General features: G+C 40.0%; 1 protein-coding gene across 1 annotated transcript in view; it reads left to right on the forward strand.

The window, feature by feature from the left end:
• Positions 1–23,731, forward strand: part of csmd3b (CUB and Sushi multiple domains 3b) — a gene marked incomplete at both ends in the record, with an annotated part of 320,381 nt that overhangs the window by 190,728 nt on the left and 105,922 nt on the right. The window contains 3 exons of the mRNA XM_080046015.1: positions 14,621–14,698; positions 18,909–18,996; positions 19,196–19,320. Coding sequence (XP_079902141.1) covers positions 14,621–14,698; positions 18,909–18,996; positions 19,196–19,320 — 291 coding nt within the window. The remainder of the gene's footprint in view (positions 1–14,620; positions 14,699–18,908; positions 18,997–19,195; positions 19,321–23,731) is intronic.

Here is a 23,731-nt window from a genome sequence, read left to right on the forward strand (position 1 = left end):
TATGACCCCGTAACTTGTAACTGTATCAGTCACATGTGGTTCTTGCAGGACTGTTGTAAATTGAGCCAATTCATTAAATGAAACTGCCATTAATTCAGTGGGGATTTAATACAATTAACTCTGCATATTATCACAATCTGCTGGTATGACGAGCTTATTAGGGTTGAATATGACCCCAGAGGACACCTCACAGTAAATGTTAGCTTGGGTTGGATTTTTAAAGAACCACCCCTATGGAAAGATGTCTGTGTGGTTCTCTTTGTATTGTACTGTCAACCATCTACTTTATATGAAATATCCTTAGTGTTCATGTGCACCTTGCTCAGTTCAGAAAGAAGCTCTTAGAAATCTTAGAAAGTTCAAGTCATTATTCAAATCTCACCCTACTTTTCCTCTCCCTCATCCTTCAACTTGACCCTCCTTTAATTTGTTCCCCTCTCTCCCTCCTTTCATCTTCCTTTCCCCCCCTATCTCTTCCTCTTATCAACCCTCCCTTCTGGCTCTCTTAAGACTTTGATTGATTGACGGACAATCTGACCACTGCCCCCTGAGATTTGCTTTTTAATTGGTATAATTGATCCTAATTGATTTCAATTAGTTTAAAAGGTTAATCAACACGTTAATGAGGGGTGCCAATGTGAGAGGTTAGGTGATTAATTGGTGGAGTTCTCAACAAGCTTGTGATTGATTAGATCCCTCCTGTCAGCTGTCAGTCATCTCCATTACCTCGTTGGTTCTCACGCAGCAGCAGAAGACCTAAAGTATGGAGGCAGAAGAAGTTATAGCTAATGGTGTGAATGTTGAGGTGTTATAGGTGGACCCACAAGCATATGAAATATGTGTTGTTGTTGATTTGAAATAATAATAATATCACAGAGCAAGTGTTCAATTGAATATAGTTTAATTTCAACGTCTATTGATTTCAGCGAGTTAAGAAATGTATTAGCTGAAGAGTGTATCTAATTATTTTGTGAATCGTACATCTTTAAAGGTCAAATATTTAGAATTGTACAATTTTTGGGGCGCCCTTAGCTCATTTGGTAGGGCGTCCCCCCCCGGGCCAGGCCCAGCAGCAGACCCGGCTTCGATTCCCGCCCGCGGTCGTGCTCTGCATGTCACTCCCCTCTCTTCCCCATTTCACCTCTGTCTCTCTGCACTATCAATAAAGCATAAACATGCCAAAAAGTATCTTAAAAAAAAGAAAAGAAAAAAGAATTGTACCATTTTTGTGCCCAGTGTACTTTTTTGTGCTCTGTTTAACTACAATTATTAAACTTTACCGCGTCAGATTTACTTTCCCTAATTAGCATTAGGATCAGCTGCACTTTTATTATAAACAATTCCACTTTTCCACATTTGGTTTTTTATTTTTATTTTGACTGGAATGCTACCCCGCAAGCCATATGTTGTTCTGGTCTACTAAACCCTACTTCTCTCCAGTAGAATAAATTATAATGGCAGAGGCCTGAGGCAGTGTTAGTTTAGTTTAGTTTAGTGGAAAACACTGAATCAAATAAATAAATAAATATAAAGATCCACATTTATTTCTCAGAGAATCAGAGATATAAGAGCAGATATGATTTGGCAGGGTAAGTGTAGTTTGTAAGACGCTGCTATGAGACCTCAGAGGGATGTGTTTGGCTCCAGGTGCTGCCAGCTAGTTGGGCTGACTGTGTGTGTGTGTGTGTGTGTGTGTGTGTGTGTGTGTGTGTGTGTGTGTGTGTGTGTGTGTGTGTGTGTGTGTGTGTGTGTGTGTGTGTGTGTGTGTGTGTGTGAGCGTGAGCGCGACTGTGTGTGTGTGTGTGTCTGGGTGGTTGTGTGTTATAGGTCAGCAGTTCAGCTCGCCTTCCCCTACTGCTGCCCAAATGAAGAAGATCTGAATTAAATATCATTTCTGAATGATTTATCCAAGTTTTCAGAGCAGCAGAGGAACAAAACCCCCAGAAAATAAAACAGAAAACGACTGAGAAATAGAGGAAATGGCCAAAGAGACAGAGAGAGAGAGAGAGAGAGAGAGAGAGAGAGAGAGAGAGAGAGAGTAGTGGGGGTGTATGGGGACAAGCCATTTGGCACTGAGGTTTGGCAAAATATGTAGGCATTAACATTAGAAGTTTTTAATGTCCTGCTGTCATAAATGGCCGTTGTGGACTACTTGAGTAGAAAAAGTGTGTGTGTGTGTGTGTGTGTGTGTGTGTGTGTGTGTGTGTGTGTTTGTCTGTTCTTGGATACAGGGAAAAGCCTGTTGGTGCATTAGTGTGTTTAGTAACGCACAGCCTGCAGCTCCTCTGCTTGGACAAACAAATTTACTGAGTTAATTGTCCATTTGAATGTTTTATTGGATGCTACAAAATGATTAACCGGGGCAAGCTTTTAAAGCATCATGCCATAGGCTATATGTTGATAAGCCTAAATTTGAATTCAAATAGCACTCCTTAGGACATAGTAAGTAAACATCTCAGGCTGCCTTTTTGATATTTATTGAAATAATCAAATATATATCCCTTTAATTAGTATTTATATCATATTTTAATAAGTATAACAAGTAAACTTGAGTTAATTAAAACTAATTACAGCCCCATGTTTTTATTAAAGGTGCTGGCCTTTAGCTCAGTTGGTAGGGCGTCCCCCCCGGCCCGGGCCCAGCAGCAGACCCGGGTTCGATTCCCGCCCGCGGTCGTTCTCTGCATGTCACTCCCCTCTCTGCCCCATTTCACCTCTGTCTCTCTGTACTATCAATAATGCATAAAATGACATGAGCATAAAATGAGCGTACCAATGACAAAGGCATTAAGAAAAACTATATAAAAATAACATGCTTTGCATTGATGGTCTCATTTGCTGTTACATTTAATTTATGATCATCTAAGGAAAACATAGACTGCATCAGAAATATTTAAAAGTACCTTGTAGCACCTTTGATGTTGCAATTTCAAGAAATTTCTATAATTTTAGAAATGAGTTTAGTTAACGCGTCACATGTTATATCTCTGCTCTTTACTGTGTCATTCACGTCTGAGCACACCCGTTCAGTTTCCATTAGCATGTTTAATTGAATCTCAGTAATAATTCAGCTATGTCAGCATTCTGAACAAGTGTACATGTATGTGTCTTGGAACATGCTATATAGAGTTTGACTACTGTGCCTTTGCATGCCATGATGCAATCAGACTTGTTGTAGTCTGTCACCCTGGGAACTGTAGTAAGTTCATTGAACCATCCTTGGACTGACAACATGGTTCGCTTTGGAACGACTAGAGCTATTAAAGTGTGGTGTCTCATCCTGGGACGTTGCTTTTCTAAAACATTCATCTTATGCAGATTTGATGGACTTACCACTATGTCCAGTGTCCTTTTCTGTTCTCAGACAACGGTCAGCTTCAACAGTATTTAAAGAAGGACGCCACACATAAACAAATTGCTCAATTAGATCCATTTAAAAGAGGTAAAATCTTACAAATAGCAGCCATTCTTACATCCCGCTAGGTAGGCATAGATGATAGCTTTGGCATTTGTGTTGGTTGGTTGATGCGTTTTTGGCCAAGGGACATAGCAATGATAGAAAAAACAGGTAACATAATTACAATATCCTTCAGCCAGGATGAGCATGTGTTGACAGGAAAGCCTTCAAACAATCCACAGTAAAAATCACTGGATAATAGCTGAGGTGGATCCCTAATGTGATAATAAAATTGGAAGGATAATTGTCTTCCTCCTGGAACATACGCTAAAAGCTTCATTATTTTAATTACTGTTGGAGACCTGAAGTCATTTACAGTGAAAACAACAAATCATATTGGATCCTCTTTGGCATAACATTTGTATAATGCATGTATCTTCCATGGATACTGTTTTAGATAATGGACTGGTGCTAGTTACAGTGACTAAATATTGCAGGGGTTGAATCTGTGAACCGGTTGGGAAAAACTGTGTTCGGTAATAGACTGAGTGATGTTCAAAGTCTCCTCAGCTGAAGCACTGGAACCCAGCTGTTACATTGTCATATGTAGTGACTAGTGGAAGTACAAGCCAGCGTGCAGATGTTTCCGGATGTGTTTACACTATGGTCTCACGCCCAGAAAATACACCTCTAGGCTGGAGCTGGAGAGTGGGAATGTCGTCTTGCATTAAAAAAAAAGAGCATGAATAGCTCTCCCCAGTGTTTCATGTTTGCCAAACAAACTCAGAGGCTAAAGCAATAATACATGAGTACACAATTTTACAGTGAATTTACTCTCTAAATACGTAAACTTTTATGATTTTTCAGGGACACATTTTTTTGCCATTTAAAAAATAAATAAATCGTTCTCACTGCATTATTATTTATAACAACAACTGGGGGGAAAGCCTATACAGGGAGCAGACTAGTGAGTCACAGATTCTATCAGTCAGCCAGTGAGTCACACATTCACTCAGCTATCCTACCACCGGTTAGCTACAGTCACTGAGGCAACTGCTCCTCATCAGGCTGACTGAGTTTGGAGCCTTTTATAATTTTGCTATCACCTTCCCAACACACACACACACACACACACACACACACACACACACACACACACACACACACACACACACACACACACACACACACACACACACACACACAAAAAAAACACCAAAGCTAAATTGAAACTGTAAATAATAAAATAGTAACTCACGGGGCAGTGCTTGGCTAACAGTATTATAATGACTTAAAGCTGATTTAAAAAGGCATTTGCATTAATTATTACCAATGATTCAATTATGTATCAGCCTCTTTGTAAAAACAATAAATAACATTATATTATAATTATGATAAGTTTCTTATTTATTTTAGTCAAAAAGTAACAGAACAACAATGCGTTGAGGGGTCGATTTGTCCTCTGGCGATGCTATTGCTTCCATTTTCATACTGAACTTACATATCAATTAATGCCTAGAGCCAATGAATCTGATTATGTTGTGTTATGACTGCCAACTGGAATCACTGAGGGAAATGTACCACGGGCTATTCATTGTTATGTTTTCATAACTCCCTGATCATCACAGTATCAATTTTCTTTTCTCAATATCAATCCTTATACAAATGTATGGAACTTGCTCGGTGATCAAAGGCACACAATGAACTCAACCTCACTAGAATCCCCATTGTCTAAATCTGTAAACACAAAATCCACTTAAAAGAAAAAAGGTGGGTTCAGTATGTACAGCAAAGAGGGAGGAGGGGCATGAGTTAAATATGGCAGAGAGGATTCAGACAGTAATAGCCTACACAGGGTCATCTGAGGATACTTCAGTTACTGCATCATTACTGCAATATCCTCTCGCAAACATGAGAGGCTGTTTTAATGCATAATTTCAACAATGCTTTCAGATAAAATCAAATATCAAACATGTTATATTATAAAGGTTACATCTTCGTATTGTACCCTGCTAGGTGAATGATTGCCTCCTCTTTCATGACTTAACACTCCTCTAACTCTGTGTCAATGTAAAGGTCATTCAGCCTTTTCACAATTCACACAAACCCAGAACAATTGAAAAGGGTACAAGAAGACCTCATATATATAAATTGTATGTTTTAAGTTGACATCATTGATTTTAACTAAAAATGAGTAGCTATACAGTGTTTTCCCCCAGGAAATGTTTTAGTCGAGGTGGTCGCTTCACAGGTGTAAAGGAGGCAAAACTTTTGGTGGTACATAAATCTTGTAGGCCTACACCGATAGATAGGCTGTGTTGCCACGGTGATGTGAAATCTTGAACTGTCCTAGCGTTGCACAGCCCTTATTTCTTTTCAACGTCCCTGTACCTGAATCCTTAATATCCCCATAGAACAGCGCTGCGTTTATTTTCACCACCAGTTCAATGTCGGCTTGCTCCTGCTCGCTTACTTTCCCGCGTGCATGCCGTAGTCGCGTGCGCAGAGCCGCAGACACACACACACACACATACACAGAGCAGTTAGAGAAACGCTTTGAGACACATATGCACATGTATTTACCGCAAATTGCTGCCTTTTGTGCAGTTATGACCATGCAAAAGCACACATCGCGCTTTCCAGTTACTAGTACCTTAATTTTGCAGCACTAAAAATTCAAAAATTAAATATTTTTTTTCTTTTTTTTGGTCGGTAGTCAATGGTCGGCCCCCATAGCCATAAGTGCTGGGGGAAACACTGCTATATCCATTTGTATGATGCTTGAAAAACACTTTCTCATAGTTTACTGGTGTTGACTGGCTTGCATGTCTGCACCTCTCCTGATTCAGCACTTACTGAGAGGCAGAATAGTGCTCTGGAAATCTTTTGCAGCATATAATGGCATATTTCTTATTTTACCACATTATAATTGAACATAAATCCAGGAGAAATCCCACTAGGCTACCAGGTGCATTTTCAAGGTTTTCAGAATGGCAGATTCCAATCAGCTAAAAAAATGGCAGGCTTCCAAACAACCTTCCATTACAATTTCACTCCCACATATAGTATGCTATATTTCAGTACACCTATCACCACTGAAAGTTATACTGTACATTATATTTAAGCTTTTGAGTGATAAGGCCCCCCGAAATCTATTAAGAATCAACTACTTATTGGAACAGCGGTTTACGAGTCGGTAGTGTCACTCAACTCACTCAATGTCTATCATCATGTATTCAACGTATGTTTTGCAGATCTTTCTGACAGATTCCACAATTGTAAATGAGGGGTGTACTATTGCAAATAACTGGTTATTCAGAATGGCCCAATTAATATATAACTTTTTTATTATTTTTTTAAATTTCTGTTATCAGCCCATATTGGTGTGGTAAGACATGATGGACTGCCATTCTTTGAGCAGGGAAAAGGTCGGAGGTTGGGGTAAATGATCCAGGTTGATTTGTTTGGTTAAAACATTCAACTCATCCAGGAAGATTGACAATGATGGAACTACTTTCCCTATGAAAAGAACGGAGGGAGTGGTTGGACTGAGTGCTCTCGCTGACCTTCGGTTGTCACCCTGTTTAGAATTTGAGCTGGCATCTCTAAATCAATAGACCCTTTCATCATCCAAACTTTGACATGTTTACTAAAGCTTTTTTTCCACTGGCGTCCGCATAATGGAAATGTCACACTTACCTTGTGATTATGTGGGTAGGATATTAACCCCGACCCTAACCTGTGACTACATTTTACAAAAGGAAAACCATGCACAGGAAAATAGACACGATGCAATGCTTTTTAGCAGCCTAACTCTAGTCTTGAATGCGTTTAAATGTTTCCTGCTAAATTAATTCATGTCATATACAGTTAGCCTGTCTGCCCCTTTGTGGCCAATATGAGAAATGCGGATGAACGTGGATCACATCCTGAGCCAAGATTTTTGCATAACTCTCCCGATAGGTATAGTGTTTGTATTGTGCTTTTTTGCGTGTGGGATACTGTTTCGTTGCTCAGACACTGTGTGCTGCAATAATTGCAATGCATTGCAGGCAGACACACATACTTGAAGGCTGTGTACACTCTGTAAACCCTTAGTTTTATCATTGAACGATAAGATAAAAGACACAATGCTCCTTGTAGATGAATAGCACACTAGCTTCCCTTCTCCCATAATTTACCATTGTTTACTCGTTATTCATGGCGCTGGGTTCAGCTCGTCTACAGTGTGGATGCGGTGTAGCCAATGCTGAGGGTTACTTTGATTAGATATGCTGACCACAGACTTTGCTGCATGGAACTCTGCACTAAAACCCAACCCTCAACACCTGGCTGTGAACGTGTGTGTTTGCAGATTGTGTTGGTGTGTGTTTGTGACTCTATGTGTGTATTAAAGCATATCTGGGTCCTTGCATATGTGTGTGTGTGTGTGTGTGTGCGTGTATGTGTATGTGTATGTGTCTGCATGGGCTGTTGTGGACATACAGTACATAATAATTGTATTTGGTTTGTGTGTCCGAACATAGTCTCATCACGGCTAGTGTGTCTTCTGCTCTGTATATGTGACAAAATGCTTCGGTATGTGTGTCCATTTTATGATGATGAAACTATCAGGATGCGTTTGTCTTTGCATATGAAATTGGGCTGTTTGTGATTTTTGAATCTATCAAGTGTGTACTTTGTACATCTGTGTGTGTGTGTGCGCGCATGTGTGTATGTTGCAGTCTATGTGTGTGTTAGGTATGATCTGTTTCCTTCCCTGCGGCAGAAGCTACCAATCAAGTCCCTCCATCATCTCTCCCCATTACGTATTCATGAGTTTCTGTGTCTGCAGGGCTGTGATTGGCTCTTTAATGAACAACTGACGGCATGATCAGTCAGCCAATGCTATGGCAACCAAATAAGTCAGCCGGTACAAAAGAAACACCAGTCAACCATTGGTACGGAAACATTATTCAACTGGAGTGGTGAGACAGTTTATCCCTTGGGGGGGTTGACATATTGGATATTGTCGACTGCATGGCACCTTTTGATATAACTTTCATAATGTTTCAAACCTGCTCCTGATCAAAAACACATATCTTGAAATGTTCTAGATAATTACAGCAAAGGAAAAGAGCGTTTACCACACGTCAAACATACCATTTTAGTTTTGTTTTTGTGTAAATAAATAACCCCCAAAGTAATTTATTTAGTTTGGATTATGCCTCATTATTCAAACTGAATATGGAGACTGTGCAGGCCTCAGGGGGTTCATGTGAGCTCATAAATCTATGAACTACCCCTTTATCATCTTTTATATTGTTTCTGAGCTGGCATTTCACCAACACTGGCTTCCCTTGTAGATTCCTTTTTTTCCTTTTTGTTTTTTTGCTGTTGCTATATCAAAAGGACCTTTGGCATGAGGATAATTATATTGTTGCAGCTATATTTCTTTGTTTGATATCTTAGGAAATGCCACTCTTACATTATGTCCAAGGGATATAGCTGCTGAACTCTTAAAATAAGATGCATAATGTCTGCATTTGGAGCAGATTTGTTCAGTCAAAGTGTGCCATGCTTGTCTGCTAGAACCACCTCCTTAGAGAACGCTCCACTGTTCCTCACTTCCAGTCTTACAGCAGTCAGATGGTATATGTATTGAGGTGAACATAACAAGCAAGAATGGGCTAAAATAAGTGAGTTCATTGATCTAGGTCCTTCCCCATGGGTAACAGTTGTAGCTGTAGCTTTTGCAAATAAATAATGAAAGAGAATAGATTTTGCTTTGGGTCTGAAAGTACAGCATTAAGCCTACATTAGACTCAAGGACTTTTGAATAAAATATGGTTCAGTGTATATTTCTTGACCTTCTTAAGTTGTCCGTCGATTTCGACGATGACGTCACATTTATGCCCTTGAGGATGAAGAATCAAAAAGTCCATGGCTCTTGGCTACTTCTGATGGGTTCGTCTGTGGCTGTGCAGTCCTATTCGTGATCCGCAAATTCGGTTGCATACATCGCAGCAGAATTCCCCTTGCATAGCGGGTGGTTGATGACGTAGTACCCGCTTTGCAGCTGCTTTGTTTTTTAATTGAGTTGCGTAGGTTACAGAGCCTTTGTGACAGGATACACTCCATTGATGTCGGTCAGAGGCCAATGTCTCCAGCACTAGTGGTTGGATGCCACACAACTTAAGAGAAGTTTTCAAGTGATCTTTGTATCTCTTGCGCTGACCTCCTGCTGACCTACTGCTGTCTGGGATCTCTCCGTATAGGACCTTTCGGGGTAGCCTATCCTGTGGCATGTGGATTACATGTCCTGCCCAGCGCAGCTGTTTTTGGAAAAGCAAGACTTCCAGGGGCTCGATGTTAGCGCGTTCATAAAGTTCAGTTTTTGGGATCCTGTGCCACCACTTCAGTCCCAGTATTCGCTGAAGGCAGCCTGTATGGAATGATTCCAGTTTACAGAGATGTTTCCTATATGGAACCCACGCCTCACAGCCATACATACAGTATCTCACAAAAGTGAGTACACCCCTCACATTTCTTCAAATATTTCATTATATCTTTCCATGGGACAACACTGAAGAAATGACACTTTGATATAATGTAAAGTAGTCAGTATACAGCTTGTATAACAGTGTAAATTTACTGTCGCCTCAAAATAACTCGACACACAGCCATTAATGTCTAAACTGAAGGCAACAAAAGTGAGTACACCCTAAGAAAAAATGTCCAAATTGGGCCCAAAGTGTCAATACTTTGTGTGGCCACCATTATTTTCCAGCACTACCTTAACCCTCTTGGGCATGGAGTTCACCAGAGCTTCACAGGTTCCCACTGGAATCCTCTTCCACCCATTCATGACGACATCACAGAGTTGGTCGATATTAGAGACCTTGCGCTCCTCCATCTCCCGTTTTAAGAAGCCCCAAAGATGCTCAATAGGGTTTATGGCTGGAGACATGCTTGGCCAGTCCATAACCTTTACCCTGAGCTTCTTTAGCAAGGCATTGGTCGTCTTGGAGGTGTGTTTAGGGTCATTATCATGTTGCAATACTGCCCTGTGGCCCAGTTTAAGAAGGTTGAGTGCACGTTTTCAGCGTCATACCAAGAGGTTGGCTTTGGAAAATAGACGTATGAATACTGCCAGCATTGCTGCAGGTCTTGAAGGGGTTGGGGGTCAACCTGTCAATGCTCAGACCATATGCCACACTCTGCATCATACTGGTCTGCATGGCTGTCGTCCCAGAAGGAAGCCTATTCTAAAGATGATGCAAAAGAAAGCCCACAAACAGTTTGCTGAAGACAAGCAGACTACGGACATGGATCACTGCAACCATGTCCTGTGGTCTGATGAGACCAAGATAAACTTATTTGGTTCAGATGGTGTCAAGTGTGTGTGGTGGCAACCAGGTGAGGAGTACAAAGACAAGTGTGTATTGCCTATAGTCAAGCATGGTGGTTGGAGTGTCATGGTCTGGGGCTGCATGAGTGCTGCCAGCAGTGGGGAACTACAGTTCATTGAATGCTAACATGTACTGTGACATACTGAAGCAGAACATGATCCCCTCCCTTCATAAACTGAGCCGCAGGGCAGTACTGCAACATGATAATGACCCCAAACACCCCTCCGAACGACCACTGGCTTGCTAAAGAAGCTGAGGGTAAAGGTTATGGACTGGCCAAGCATGTCCCCAGACCTAAACCCTATTGAGCATTTTTGGGGCTTCTTAAAACAGGAGATGGAGGAGCGCAAGGTCTCCAGTATCCACCAGCTCCATGATGTTGTCATGAATGAGTGGAAGAGGATTCCAGTGGCAACCTGTGAAGCTCTGGTGAACTCCATGCCCATGAGGGTTAAGGTAGTGCTGGAAAATAATGGTGGCCACACAAAATATTGACACTTTGGGCCCAATTTGGACATTTTAACTCAGGGGTGTACTCACTTTTGTAACCGGCAGTTTAGACATTAATGGCTGTGTGTCGAGTTATTTTGAGGGGACAGTAAATTTACACTGTTATATAAGCTGTAAACACGCTACTTTACATTGTATCAAAGTGTCATTTATTCAGTGTTGTCCCATGAAAAGATATAATGAAATATTTGAAGAAATGTGAGGGGTGTACTCACTTTTGTGAGATACTGTAAGTATAGATAAGCATATTGCTTTGTAAACAGTCATCTTGGTCAGTCTTCCAAAGGAGGCAGATGCTAGGCTGATTCTTCTGTGGACTTCGTTGGTAATGTCACCAGTGTCTGTGATTATGGAGCCTAGATATGGAAAGTGTGGGACGGTCTTGAGTTGTTGGTTGTTTATATGGAATGTGACGGGGTCTTGAGGAGGATCCCGCATTATTAAAACCTCAGTTTTGGATGTATTGATAATAAGACCGGCACGATTGTATGTGTCGGCTAGGGTGTTTAGGGTGTGCTGCAGGTGTTCAGATGAACAGCTGACATAGGCAGCATCATCTGCATACTGCAGATCACGGATGATTTCTTTTGTCACTTTGGTTTTTGCTTGGAGGCGTCTGAGGTTGAATAAATTACCATTGAGGCGATATTTGATGGGGATCCCGGCATCCGGCAAGAGCAAATGGGCGGAAGTCTACATAACACCGGCTAGGTTGAAGAGTATGGGGGCAATAACACAGCCCTGCCTGACACCCGAACCTACTGTGAAGGGGTCAGATTTCCCACCTCCACTGATGACGCGTGCCATAGCCCCATCGTGGAGGGCTGTTAAAACTGCAAGGAAGGTCGGAGGACAGCCACATTTCTCCAGGATGCTCCAGAGAAGTGGCCTGTTGACTGTATCAAAGGCCTTTGCTAAGTCGACAAAGACCATATAAAGTGGTTTGTGGTGTTCTCGACACTTTTCTTGCACCTGCCTTGCTACAAAGAGCATGTCAATGGTACTTCTCTGCTTTCTAAAACCACATTGTGTTTCAGGTAAAACATCCTCGGCAATGTGTACAAGGAGCCGAAACAGCATGAGCCTTGTAAGGACTTTGCCCGCTGCAGAGAGCAGTGAAATTCCGCTGAATATGGTTCAGTGTATATTTCTTGACCAGTGTCTGTTCTCTTACTGTAGAATTGTTCTTTACTATTCTGTTTAAGTATAGTTTCATTACATATGCATAATTGTAATTGATAAATATGGTTGACTTAATTGTGGCATGCCCTTCTATCTGTTGTTGCAGTAGATGTGCTGCTTGTAGGCTAGAATATTAACATGGGCATATTTAACTTTGATGCATATTCACACAGGGCAGGTTTATATGATGCATATTAACAGAGGCTTTATACTGTGAATGAATTTGCACAGGCAAAAACAAATCTGACTTTTAACTATGTTTGGCCCACATTCCTCAGTTTGGCTGCCCAACAGGGGGGGGAATACATTTTAGAGCCAAATTACTTTGATAGAGATCAGAGCTTCCCCTCATTGTAACAACACTAGTCTGTTGATTAATGTTCTTTAATTTATGATAATTTGGGACAGTTTCATATGCGAGTTTAATCTAAAGGCAGTTATACAATTAAGTGATGTACTGTTTCTCACCCCTTTTTTTCATCGGGTGGTTTCAATTATATATTTGCAATGTATGAGTTTGTAGCAGCAAACTCATTAAAGGAGAACGTATGGCAGAAATGATTTAGGATGTAAGGGAATGCAGGCTTTGTTCATGATTAGTTTGACTGAATCATGAAGAAAGGCGAAATCTTTCCCAACATACATAAACACACACAGTATCAGTCAAATGGTGACATCATTACTTTGGAGTTACACTGCTTATGGTTAGATGAAAACTTGAGTGTTAGCGGCCTGCTGTGTTCCATGAGGTCTTTTGTTTTAAACATAAGACAAACGTATAATATTTAGGTTTGGATTAATTATGAATCTGGATTGTCACTTACCTATATATCACCTATAGTATAGCAAATATTCTTGGGAATATGTTAACAGTGAGTCACATACACATTACAGTATCACTTATGCTGCGGTTACAGAGTAAATTTGGATAAGAAATGGCCCTGCTTAACAAATGTCCTCATTTCAACAACCACTTTACACAGCGTTATTGATGTGGTTTAATGGCAATATGGTAAGTAAAGTACCACACACATATATGCATGTATGCAGTAACATACTGATCATTGTTGGCATAAAGAAACATGCAATTTAACCGTGTGCAATATATGTAACTGATGTATGATCATGAATGTAGCCATTGCATAACATTATAGGGTATTCGAAGTGCATTAACTCATCTGCAGTTTGTCACCATTTAATGGATAAATCAGATCATTATGAGAACGGCGTCTGTCAGTCACTTTATCTTCATCTAGACAGTCATTAAAGTAATTGTTCGCTGTTCTTTGTCATTCAGGACAATATGTATAGATAAGTACTGTATATGTTTTCATTATTTATGTTGATGCGATGTTTATTTATTTTGACAAAGTAGAACAGAAGGGTAATAAAATCATCTGGATGTTTTGTTTTGATTATTATTGCATAGATTTCAATACAGATCTCACCCACACACCCTACTGTACATTTCCAACAATACAAGCGGCACCGTGGTAACATACAGACACCGCATTGCTAACCCTGGAATACAATGATGTCGCCCGTATTAGGAAACAGATATCATTTTGACAGGGATCCGTCTGTATGTTTGTCTCCTCTTGTCTTTGATTTACTCTGATTAAAGGAACCATTTATTATCGAACGTATACCGTTATCTGAAAGTTTTGATTACAGTGCTGCATCATTGTCATTTTGATTAAAGCTGCAATTTCCTTTTTACCAGCTTTTGTTCAGAATATGAAGGCTTCAAACAAAAACACTTTGACATCTGGTGTATGTGTGTGAGTGACGAAATCGAGAGAAGATTGAGCTTCCCCATGAACAAATGGTGCTGAATGGCGCTATTGTTGAAATCATTTTTTTTTCTACTTTCTCTTGTCTGTCTGCTTCCGTCTCTTTTTTTTTGTCTCTCTGGCCCCTTTGCTATTCTTTTTCCATCATTTTAAGATTTACTTTGCCTTTGTGACTTTCTTTTCAACTGTACTCTTCTCTCTCCCAGCACTGTGGGGGAGAAGAATCTGCCATTAAAGAAACAAATACATACAGTATATATATTTTGCTAGGTGTCATTATTCTCTCACTTTTATCCTATCTGTTTTCTGATTTTTCTCTTTTCTGTATTTTCTGCTCTCCTCTGCAGTGAAGCGATCAGTAGATTTTAAATCGCGGGGCGTTAAGTTATTCCCTGGCAAAGACTCCAGCAACAAGTTTTCAATATGTGAGTTCACATCTTAATGTCACTATGGCTAATGAACTAACGTGTGATGCCTTGGTTTAGCTTGGACTCGCTTTTGTTATGTTTTGCTATTTTTTATTTATTTTTTTATTATTAATCTCTTAAAAAGGCTGTAAGTTTCAACACTTTTGTGCATCTCTTTGGTAACAATACAGTAACATATTGTATTACATTTGTAGAGAACATATGGAAAAATCCATTCACAGACACATAGTGCTAGAATGTGTGACAGTTGGGTTAAAGTGTATCATTCAGTTGATTCACAAACGTGTTGAAAATGCCACAGGCTTTATAAGGGATGAGCTTTTGCATTAGGCTTGAATGTTTTCTTTGTGATGATGTAATATATATATTTTTGTCGTGGTGTCTTTGTTTATGCATGCTTCTTTATGGTTGGCTTTGATATATTTTAATCATTGCTTGTACTAATGAGCTTAATCATGGTTTGTTTTGCCTTGCTTTGGGCTTGTTTGGATGAATCAGCTGTTGTAATATTGTTTATCACCCCCTCCTGCCTCTTTTTCTTTATTTCCTCATCCCTCTCTTCTCCTGTTTTCTTCTGTACCTGCACCTGAACTACATTTATACCTTTATTCACTGGTCACTGAGGTCATCAGAGCAATTACTGAGTTATTGAGCCCAATAGTACAATTGCAAAACATTACATCACAGTTGGTGGCAAATTAAAACACTATTGGAGGTGTATTATTCCAATATGTATACACATAACTAAATATATAGGGGTCTCATACTGGCAACAAGTCCAACGTAATTTACTGCAATTGTTTTTTAACTATTGCAATTGCTTTCAAACTCTGTGAAATCCCAAGTTGTAAGAATTAGTCACCTTGGAAGCTGTAAAGGTGCCTGAGGTACGAGTCATCTGATGCACGCCAATGCAAAAATGGCCACATGGATATTCTTCTATCCCATTCAATGCCAATTAACTCATTGGGATAACATGTAAAACAAATAAAAAAAAATAAAAAGTGTGAAAAATCCCCAGGAAAAAAGGCAATATACCTTATGTTATGACTTTACACATAAATACATTAACGTTACCAATACCCACTGTGACCTCATATTGTTTGAGGTATTTTATAAATCCACTTACCCTCTTCATTTCTCTCTCATTTCTTTGTCTCTTTATTACATCTCTCCTTCTCTCTCTTGTCTCCTTTAAACACATATACCGGCACATACTCTAACTCATTACACAAATTCTCGTAATGGTGGTGATTTATGTTTCCAGACCGAGTTTAATCACATATAAGTACACACAGCTGTTCCACACCCAGAGGTTCATACATCATGCATAAATACCGACCATGAATATGCACATATTTGAACACCTACAAGACAAGAACCTTATGTTAACGCATACACATTTGCATCAATGCAAGGACATACGGTAATAGAAACAAAACATCTCTGCACACGTACAGATAAGTACCTTGCTTGTCCCTTGTCGTTATTTGGGTTGCATGCTTGCTAATGGTGCATTTTTGAGTATTTCTGATTAATTTGCTAGTTTTTCATTATTTTCTCGTCCAATTTTCATGTGTGGATCTCTTAAATACTGTAAAAGCTTAGCTAAGCAAAGCACACGGACACAGCCCACCGCAGACTCATCAGGTGTCCTGACAGGTGGAAGAGTCATGGTTTAGCATTGAGTCTACAGATGTGAATTTGTGTGTTAGTTAATTAGTCTGGCTCTGATTGGTTCAGATGTTAATTTGCTCTGCTCTGACTGGTTGCAGTCTTCAGTGAAGCACACAACCTGTATGTGTCTGTGACTTTGTACATGTTCATGTTTCTTTATGTGTGTTTTTGTAAAAGTGTGTAATTATGTGATTTCCGTGTGTTTTTGTGTGTCTATGAGTTTGTGTGTGTGTGATACTGATACTGTAACCAGTCCCTCTGTTGTGGTGTTAATAGTCCAGATGGTCAAATTAGCCGCTCCAACAAAGCAACAAACTATCCACTCTAACAAATACGCACACACACAACAACCACCTGCTGGGTTTGTTGATACGGACTAAACATGTACATGCATGTTGGTCGAATAGCCCTGACGGCTACACCTAATTGAGTTCTCTGGCAATAGCCTATTTGTTTCAGACAAGTTCAAATTGGACTTTATTTATTTGTATGTATTTGTTTTGCCACTACTGCCAGGGAAAGACATATACAAAACAAACAAACAAAAGGTAGAGACTAAAACGGCACCCTAAATGTAGATTGTTTGAGCTTTTATTTTCAAAAGAGTAAAAATCGTTAACTTAATCCAAATAATATACCATATAAATATAATGGTTTAAAATACCATTTGCTGCCCTGCTTTTTATCGGTGGTGATGTATGAGTTTTTCAGCTGTCATAGAAGATAAATAAAAGTATGTTCAAGTTTAAATCTCCAAGTAAAAATACTGAGTCAAGGGGGCGCCCTTAGCTCAGTTGGTAGGGCGTCCCCCCATGGGCCTCGGCCAGCAGCGGACCCGGGTTCGATTCCAGCCCGCGGTCGTTCTCTGCATGTCACTCCCCTTTCTGCCCCATTTCAACTCTGTCTCTACACTATCAATAAAGCATAAAAATGCCAAAAAAATATCTTTAAAAATACCGAGTCATCCATAATAATACTAATATGATAATAAACAGAACTGTATTATTCCACAATCAAACATAATTGAATTGTACTAATGCAATAAGTGATCAACATCAAGTTTCTGCTTTGGAAATAAGCTGAATATTATTCTACTCGAATGATAAGTTGTGATTCCCCCTCATTTGAATATCAGTCCATGCATTTAATTACCAAAATACATCATGGGGTGTTTTGTTTGTTGTATAGCTCAAGTTAATCAGTCCACAGAGACAACTTCTAGTCATTTTCTACTTACATCAGACATAAGGGAAAATATATGAAAACATAAAAATCCCCGGAATGGCCTAATTTTACATTAATTGGTGTGCATGAAATTTCAGGAGAACAAAGACTATTCAAATATTTGACTCCCATCTTGTGGGGCTGTAGATTATGTGAAAATAGGTCATGAATGGACTCTGACTCATTAAAACAACTTATTACTACTAATGCTTTTGTTGTGTGCCGACCGACATAAAAAATCTCTGCGGCACATGATGTTTTTCGAATAAAGTAACACAAAAACAATTATTATAAAATAAAGAAATGTGATTTAAATTGGAAAAGTTGGTTTAGAGTTTCTAGTTTTATTTGGCTTTCCCTGGGTAGACTCAAAAAGCCTTTCTCTGCCTTTTCTCTCTTTGCTCATTCCCACACCAACAAACAAACAAACAAACACACACACACACATACACACACACACACACACACACACACACACACACACACACACACACACACACACACACACACACACACACACACACACACACACACACACACACACACACACACAATGAATATAGCTGTGGGGTTATAAATATGGAAAGGGAGGCAGAGAAGACCGAGTGACATGGAAAGATCAGGGAAGCAAACATGTCAGCAATTAAGGAGAAAAAAAGCCTTAAAAAGAAGTAAAACAGACAGGGAAATAAAAACAGAAAACAGAAAAAATACAAACGGCACATATACTGTCAACAGCAGTGTTGTAATTAGAAACAGTGAATGAGACGGACTGGAGACGCCTTTATGCATGTTTGTTGCAGTCTCAAAGTGTTTTTGCTGTGTGTTCTTGTCTCTGTTACTGTCAACACTCTCTCTTGTGTTCATGTGAAAATAAAGATCACATCTGGAGTGCCGTGTCGTCCATGTCTGTCTAACCAGTTTCTCCTTCCACCTTTTTCCTGCGGCCCATAAAGTGACGAGGCAGGCGGGCATCCAAAACTAGAGCTTGCATTTATGCTATTGATACAGACATAGACAGTATACAATTTATGCCAGGGTGCATTGAAAAAACTGTTGTTTTTGATTTCCTAGCAGTGTCCATATCATAGCTACAACTGTGTATCATTAATATACGAATGAATAGTTTCATTCATAATTGCAACAACACATTTTCGACAGCATAGAGACACTCATCTGCATCAAGATACAATGCTGTCATTAAAGGGATAGCCTGCTTGCCAGTAAAGCGAGCTCTACATTCAGCCTTGTCTGTGCCTCATGCTAACCTGTTTGCACCTGGCTCTCCACCTGTCTCTCTGTGTAGTAAATGAAGGTGGTGTGAAACAGGCGTCTAACTCCTGCCCTGACCCAGGAGAGCCCGAGAATGGAAAACGCCATGGCAATAATTTCAGGTACATTTTTATGCATAAAACCTGCACACATGGACTTTAAAATTACACATTTGTATTCAATCAAAGAAGCACACACATACAGTATGTGTCTGCAAACACAGTACAGTGTAGATGCATAGACATTTTCTTTTCTTTATGTCTTCACTTCCTGTCTAACCTCTGAGTGTAATTATGCGATTGTTTGTGTGTCTGCGTGTAGCATTGGCGGTGTGGTGCAGTTCACTTGCGATGAGGACTATGTTCTTCAGGGCAGTAAAACCATCAGCTGCCAGAGAGTGGCTGAAGTCTTCGCGGCCTGGAGTGACCACAGACCGGTGTGTAAAGGTAAGCCATCTCTATAAGCACCAGCACACAGGCACAGACATTACTGACACCCCTGTAACAGACACACATGGAGAGAGAGGCAGAAAGTAAGAGAACACTCAAGCACGACTGCCTACTGTATGTGCATTGCCTTAAAATATTGCCAGCAGCCTCAGGCCATGAAATGCTGAAGAAAAACCCCCCCACTGTAATCCAATGTTTGCAGTGTATGCTTCAACCCCCTGCTGTTGTATTCTTTCATCATACAGTATTTATAATAATGATTGTTCCGGACCTAAGATTGCACCCTATATCATAAAGACAATATAAACAGCACTGTGCACAAGCACCAGGCCTGACTATAATTGCTCAAAACACCATACACGTTGCAATTTTCAATACAATGTTTACATTACAGGGAAGGAGGTGACTATGTATTTTAATGTTGTATTTAAATGTGGACTGTGTGCATTTTTTATAATTTCCCTAAGTGCTCTGATAATTAACACATTCCAGATATATTCATTAGTCAAACACACACAAACGCGCGCACGCACGCACACACACACACAGGCCCACACACAGAGGGAGTGAGACAGAGAGAGATAGGGCGTATGTCATGTTAAATGCCAAAGTCGTTTGTCATGTCTCCCTTCACTAGGCTGGCGACACATACTTTAACATGAAAACCAATATTCACTGTGTGTGTGTGTGTGTGTGTGTGTGTGTGTGTGTGTGTGTGTGTGTGTGTGTGTGTGTGTGTGTGTGTGTGTGTGTGTGTGTGTGTGTGTGTGTGTGTGTGTGTGTGTGTGTGTGTGTGTGTGTGTGTGTGTGTGCGGTTGAGCGAGAGAAAGATAGATAGAGGGTAAGAGAGAATGTCAGAGAGTACTTTAAGACCTGTAAGTAATAATCTCTGAGACGTAGGATGTAAAGAGAGAACCAATGGGCAGTGTGAGATGAAAAGTGGCACACCTACCTTTGGTCTACAAAGTATAACCACTTTAAAGTAAAACTCACCATTTCCTTACATTTAAAAACAAATATGAACACCAGCTTAAAAGTAACAAAGTAAAGGAAAATGTCTGAGAAAGAGATCACATTATTTCCCTTTTTTTTTAAAGATTATTTTTGGGGGCATTTTTCATACTGTATCTGACAGTGTGGAGAGACAGATATGGAAATGGGTTAGAGAGGGGAAGGACATGCAGTACATAGCACGGGTCGGATTCGAAACCTGCGACTACTGCGACAAAGACTGAGCCAGCGCTCTAACCACTACACCACAAGCGCCCCCAGATAGTATTTATTCATTGTTTCCCTGTTCACCGCGAGGTCAAAGTGTAAGGTCAGCTACAGAATAGTACCAGGGGATTACATTTCTGTGGTTCATGCAGTCTTGCCCTTTGCATAAAAGACACAGTCGTGACTGCTACTCTGGGATTCTTATTGTCATGACAGCAAAGATCCTTAGGGTAAGCAGGCAGGATGTAACCTGGCTAATACAGATAGGATATGACCGTCCCACATGGGCCCTGCTTGGTCCCTGCCAATCAACCGTGTTATCTTACTTATTATCCAATATATTGTAGTTCTGATATCCTTTGATTGACTCTTTATGATTGTTAATGGCTGTTAGGGATTCATCATCACAGAATTATATTTTAATGAGCAGGTTAATAAAGCTACTGACATTAAGCCAATCAAGTGCAACATTCACCTGCCAGTGATGAGGGGCCAAGCCATCCCCATAGGGAGACAGCCAATGCCATTGAAAAGGTACTGATGTTGTGCCCCGGAACCGTGAATGGATAGAAATAATGACCTCATCACTGGGAAACAGAGCCATCAGTTCGCAGTCTGCAGGGATCTTTGAACGGAAAGTCTGACACACCAACACCGTAGCTTTCTGAGTACCAGGTGTGCATTGTTAAAGCATTGTTGAATTTCAAACACAGCCACTGGTATTCCCAGCACAAACAACTGTTCATTAAAGGCCTACTTCACCGGTTTGAATATGAAGGTGAATTGAATTCTGAGATCCTATGTAGTATAAATGTGCAAAAAAAATTAAAATCGGTTCATCCTAGCCTGAGAAAAGGCAGAAAGAGTGTTTTTTTTAACCCTATATTTCTCCTTCTCGTGACATCACAGAAAGAGAAATATAGGGTTAAAAAAAACGTACTTGTAAATATTACTGTGATGTCACAGTAAAAGACATCACAGTAATATTTACAAAGTAAGTTTTTTTTTTTTAACCCTATATTTCTCTTTCTGTGATGTCACGAGAAGGCCTTCTCGTGACATCACAGATGTCACGAGAAGGCCTTTTCTCAGGCTAGGATGAACCGATTTCAATTTTTTTCGCACATTTATACTACATAGGATCTCAGAATTCAATACACCTTCATATTCAAACCGGTGAAGTAGGCCTTTAAGCAATGACAAAGTACACCATCCCTCTCCATGGTTTTTGCTAAGTAACTAGTGCTAGTTGATCTAAGTTATTTTAAGCATCTCACAATGGAAGAAACTGTTACTCCAGCAATGGGCCCCGTATACAAGCTACACACTCAGTTACTGCTACCATAAAATAAAAGGCACATCATATAGGAGCAGCTATCTATGGTAGTTACTGTTCACATTGCATAATGTAACCTGTGACAGGTCTATAACCATGCTATTAAATGATCCACAATGCTTGCTTGTTTTAGACGATAACATTGTGGGAGTAGAAGACCTTCTGTTTACTTGTGTCATTGTTATGCAGTGTGTCTCTGTCCTACTTTGGTGAAACATAAAGACATCCATCTTCAAATATCTCAAAAACCCCAGGATAGACACAGTGAGGTGACTTGAAGGATAAGATGCATGTGACACTAAAGCTGAGGCTTTATTTCGAGGGATATGCCAGGTTCACTCGAAAAAGAAAAACAGAAAAGGAAAAGCACAATATTATTCACCTCTAAACATTGTAAATATACATTGGAACCTTGCAATCGGGTGTTTTGGTGGCGGTGGCCCAGCTGAAGCATAGAACAGAATATAAATACTACTCCTTTATTTTTGAATCTATATCCAAACATCCTAGGAAATAGAGTTAGGCTAATCTGAAGCTAATATAGTGTGAGTACAATAATATATGCTGTTGACTAGACTTGTTCTGTGGCTCTTGCCATTTATTTAATACGTTTTACTTTCTACAGTCTTTACACTCACTTTTAGCGATCAGCGATACAATATGGACATGATGAAAACATGCCTAATCATGTATGAATTTTCAGCGGACGCATTGGACTGTATATCACACTGAATGCAATTGCATGTGTAACCAATTCATTTGTTGCAGTTTTTGCACACTCCAGCTTGGCAAACATTAAGCTCAATCTGGAAGGGCAGCTAGAGCAGGATTGTTAGGATACTATTGTGTCAGCAGGCGGGTTGGGGGTTGCCTTCAGTAATGGCCAGGCACATTAGCTCATCTCATCCTCTGTATAACCCACAGTTTTCAGGCCTATAAAAGAGAACATGCATGGTTATACAGCACACACACATTTTCCAAAACCATGTCTTGAGTTCTTAAAGTTAGTTTTACAGAGACACTGACATTTATGTCATGCTACAATTTCAGTAAGTGAGATTTAAATAAAAAGGTTTCTAGTGTTATTTCCATGTACTGCATTCTTCAAACAATTTGCATTGTATACCGTACTTTTCGGCCTACAAGCCGCGACTTTTTCCCCGTTTTTCGACCCTGTTATTACACAGCACAGTATATATTCTGTAGCTACTGGGGATGGGCGTTAGTAATCGAGTACTCGAGTACTCCTCGTTTCAAATGATCTCGATTGGTGGATGAGGAAAATCGTTTTTTGTTTTTTTTAGTGTTTGTAGCCTTTAGGCCGGCCGGCGGGCCGCCCCTATTTTAAAATGTTATATACGTGTACAAAACGGCACAAAACGGATGTAAAGTTTAACAAAATTAAATATTTTGATCCAAGTTAAATAAACTAAGCGTTGTGTCAAACAGAAACCGCAAATAACTGCCACCTCCATGCAGCGCAGCCAGTGTGTGGTCTCCACAGCACCGCGGAGCTGAATGCGGTGCTGGAAAACTTGGAAAGGCACGTAAAGAAGCCAGGCTGACTTCGGGCACATTCGAGCAAACGATAAGAAGCCTTTATTATGGAATATAGGATTGAGATTCAAAAGCCGACGGTGTAACGTTCCGTTAACGAGGAATTAGTCGCGGTAATTAGTCACGGACAGGAGTGAGCATACGCGGTTGGATATACTAGCCTACTACTTCTACTGCTTTGGTGAGTTATTTAGCCTATCTATGTGTTTAAATTGTAGGACAATAATTTTATTGTATTTGCTGCCCTTCTTATTTAAAATGTCTATTTTGAATGTTAGCCAACTGCAGCCCATGCTT

Source organism: Ammodytes marinus (genome assembly GCF_949987685.1).
Source record: "Ammodytes marinus genome assembly, chromosome: 17".
Classification (NCBI taxonomy): Eukaryota; Metazoa; Chordata; class Actinopteri; order Uranoscopiformes; family Ammodytidae; genus Ammodytes; species Ammodytes marinus.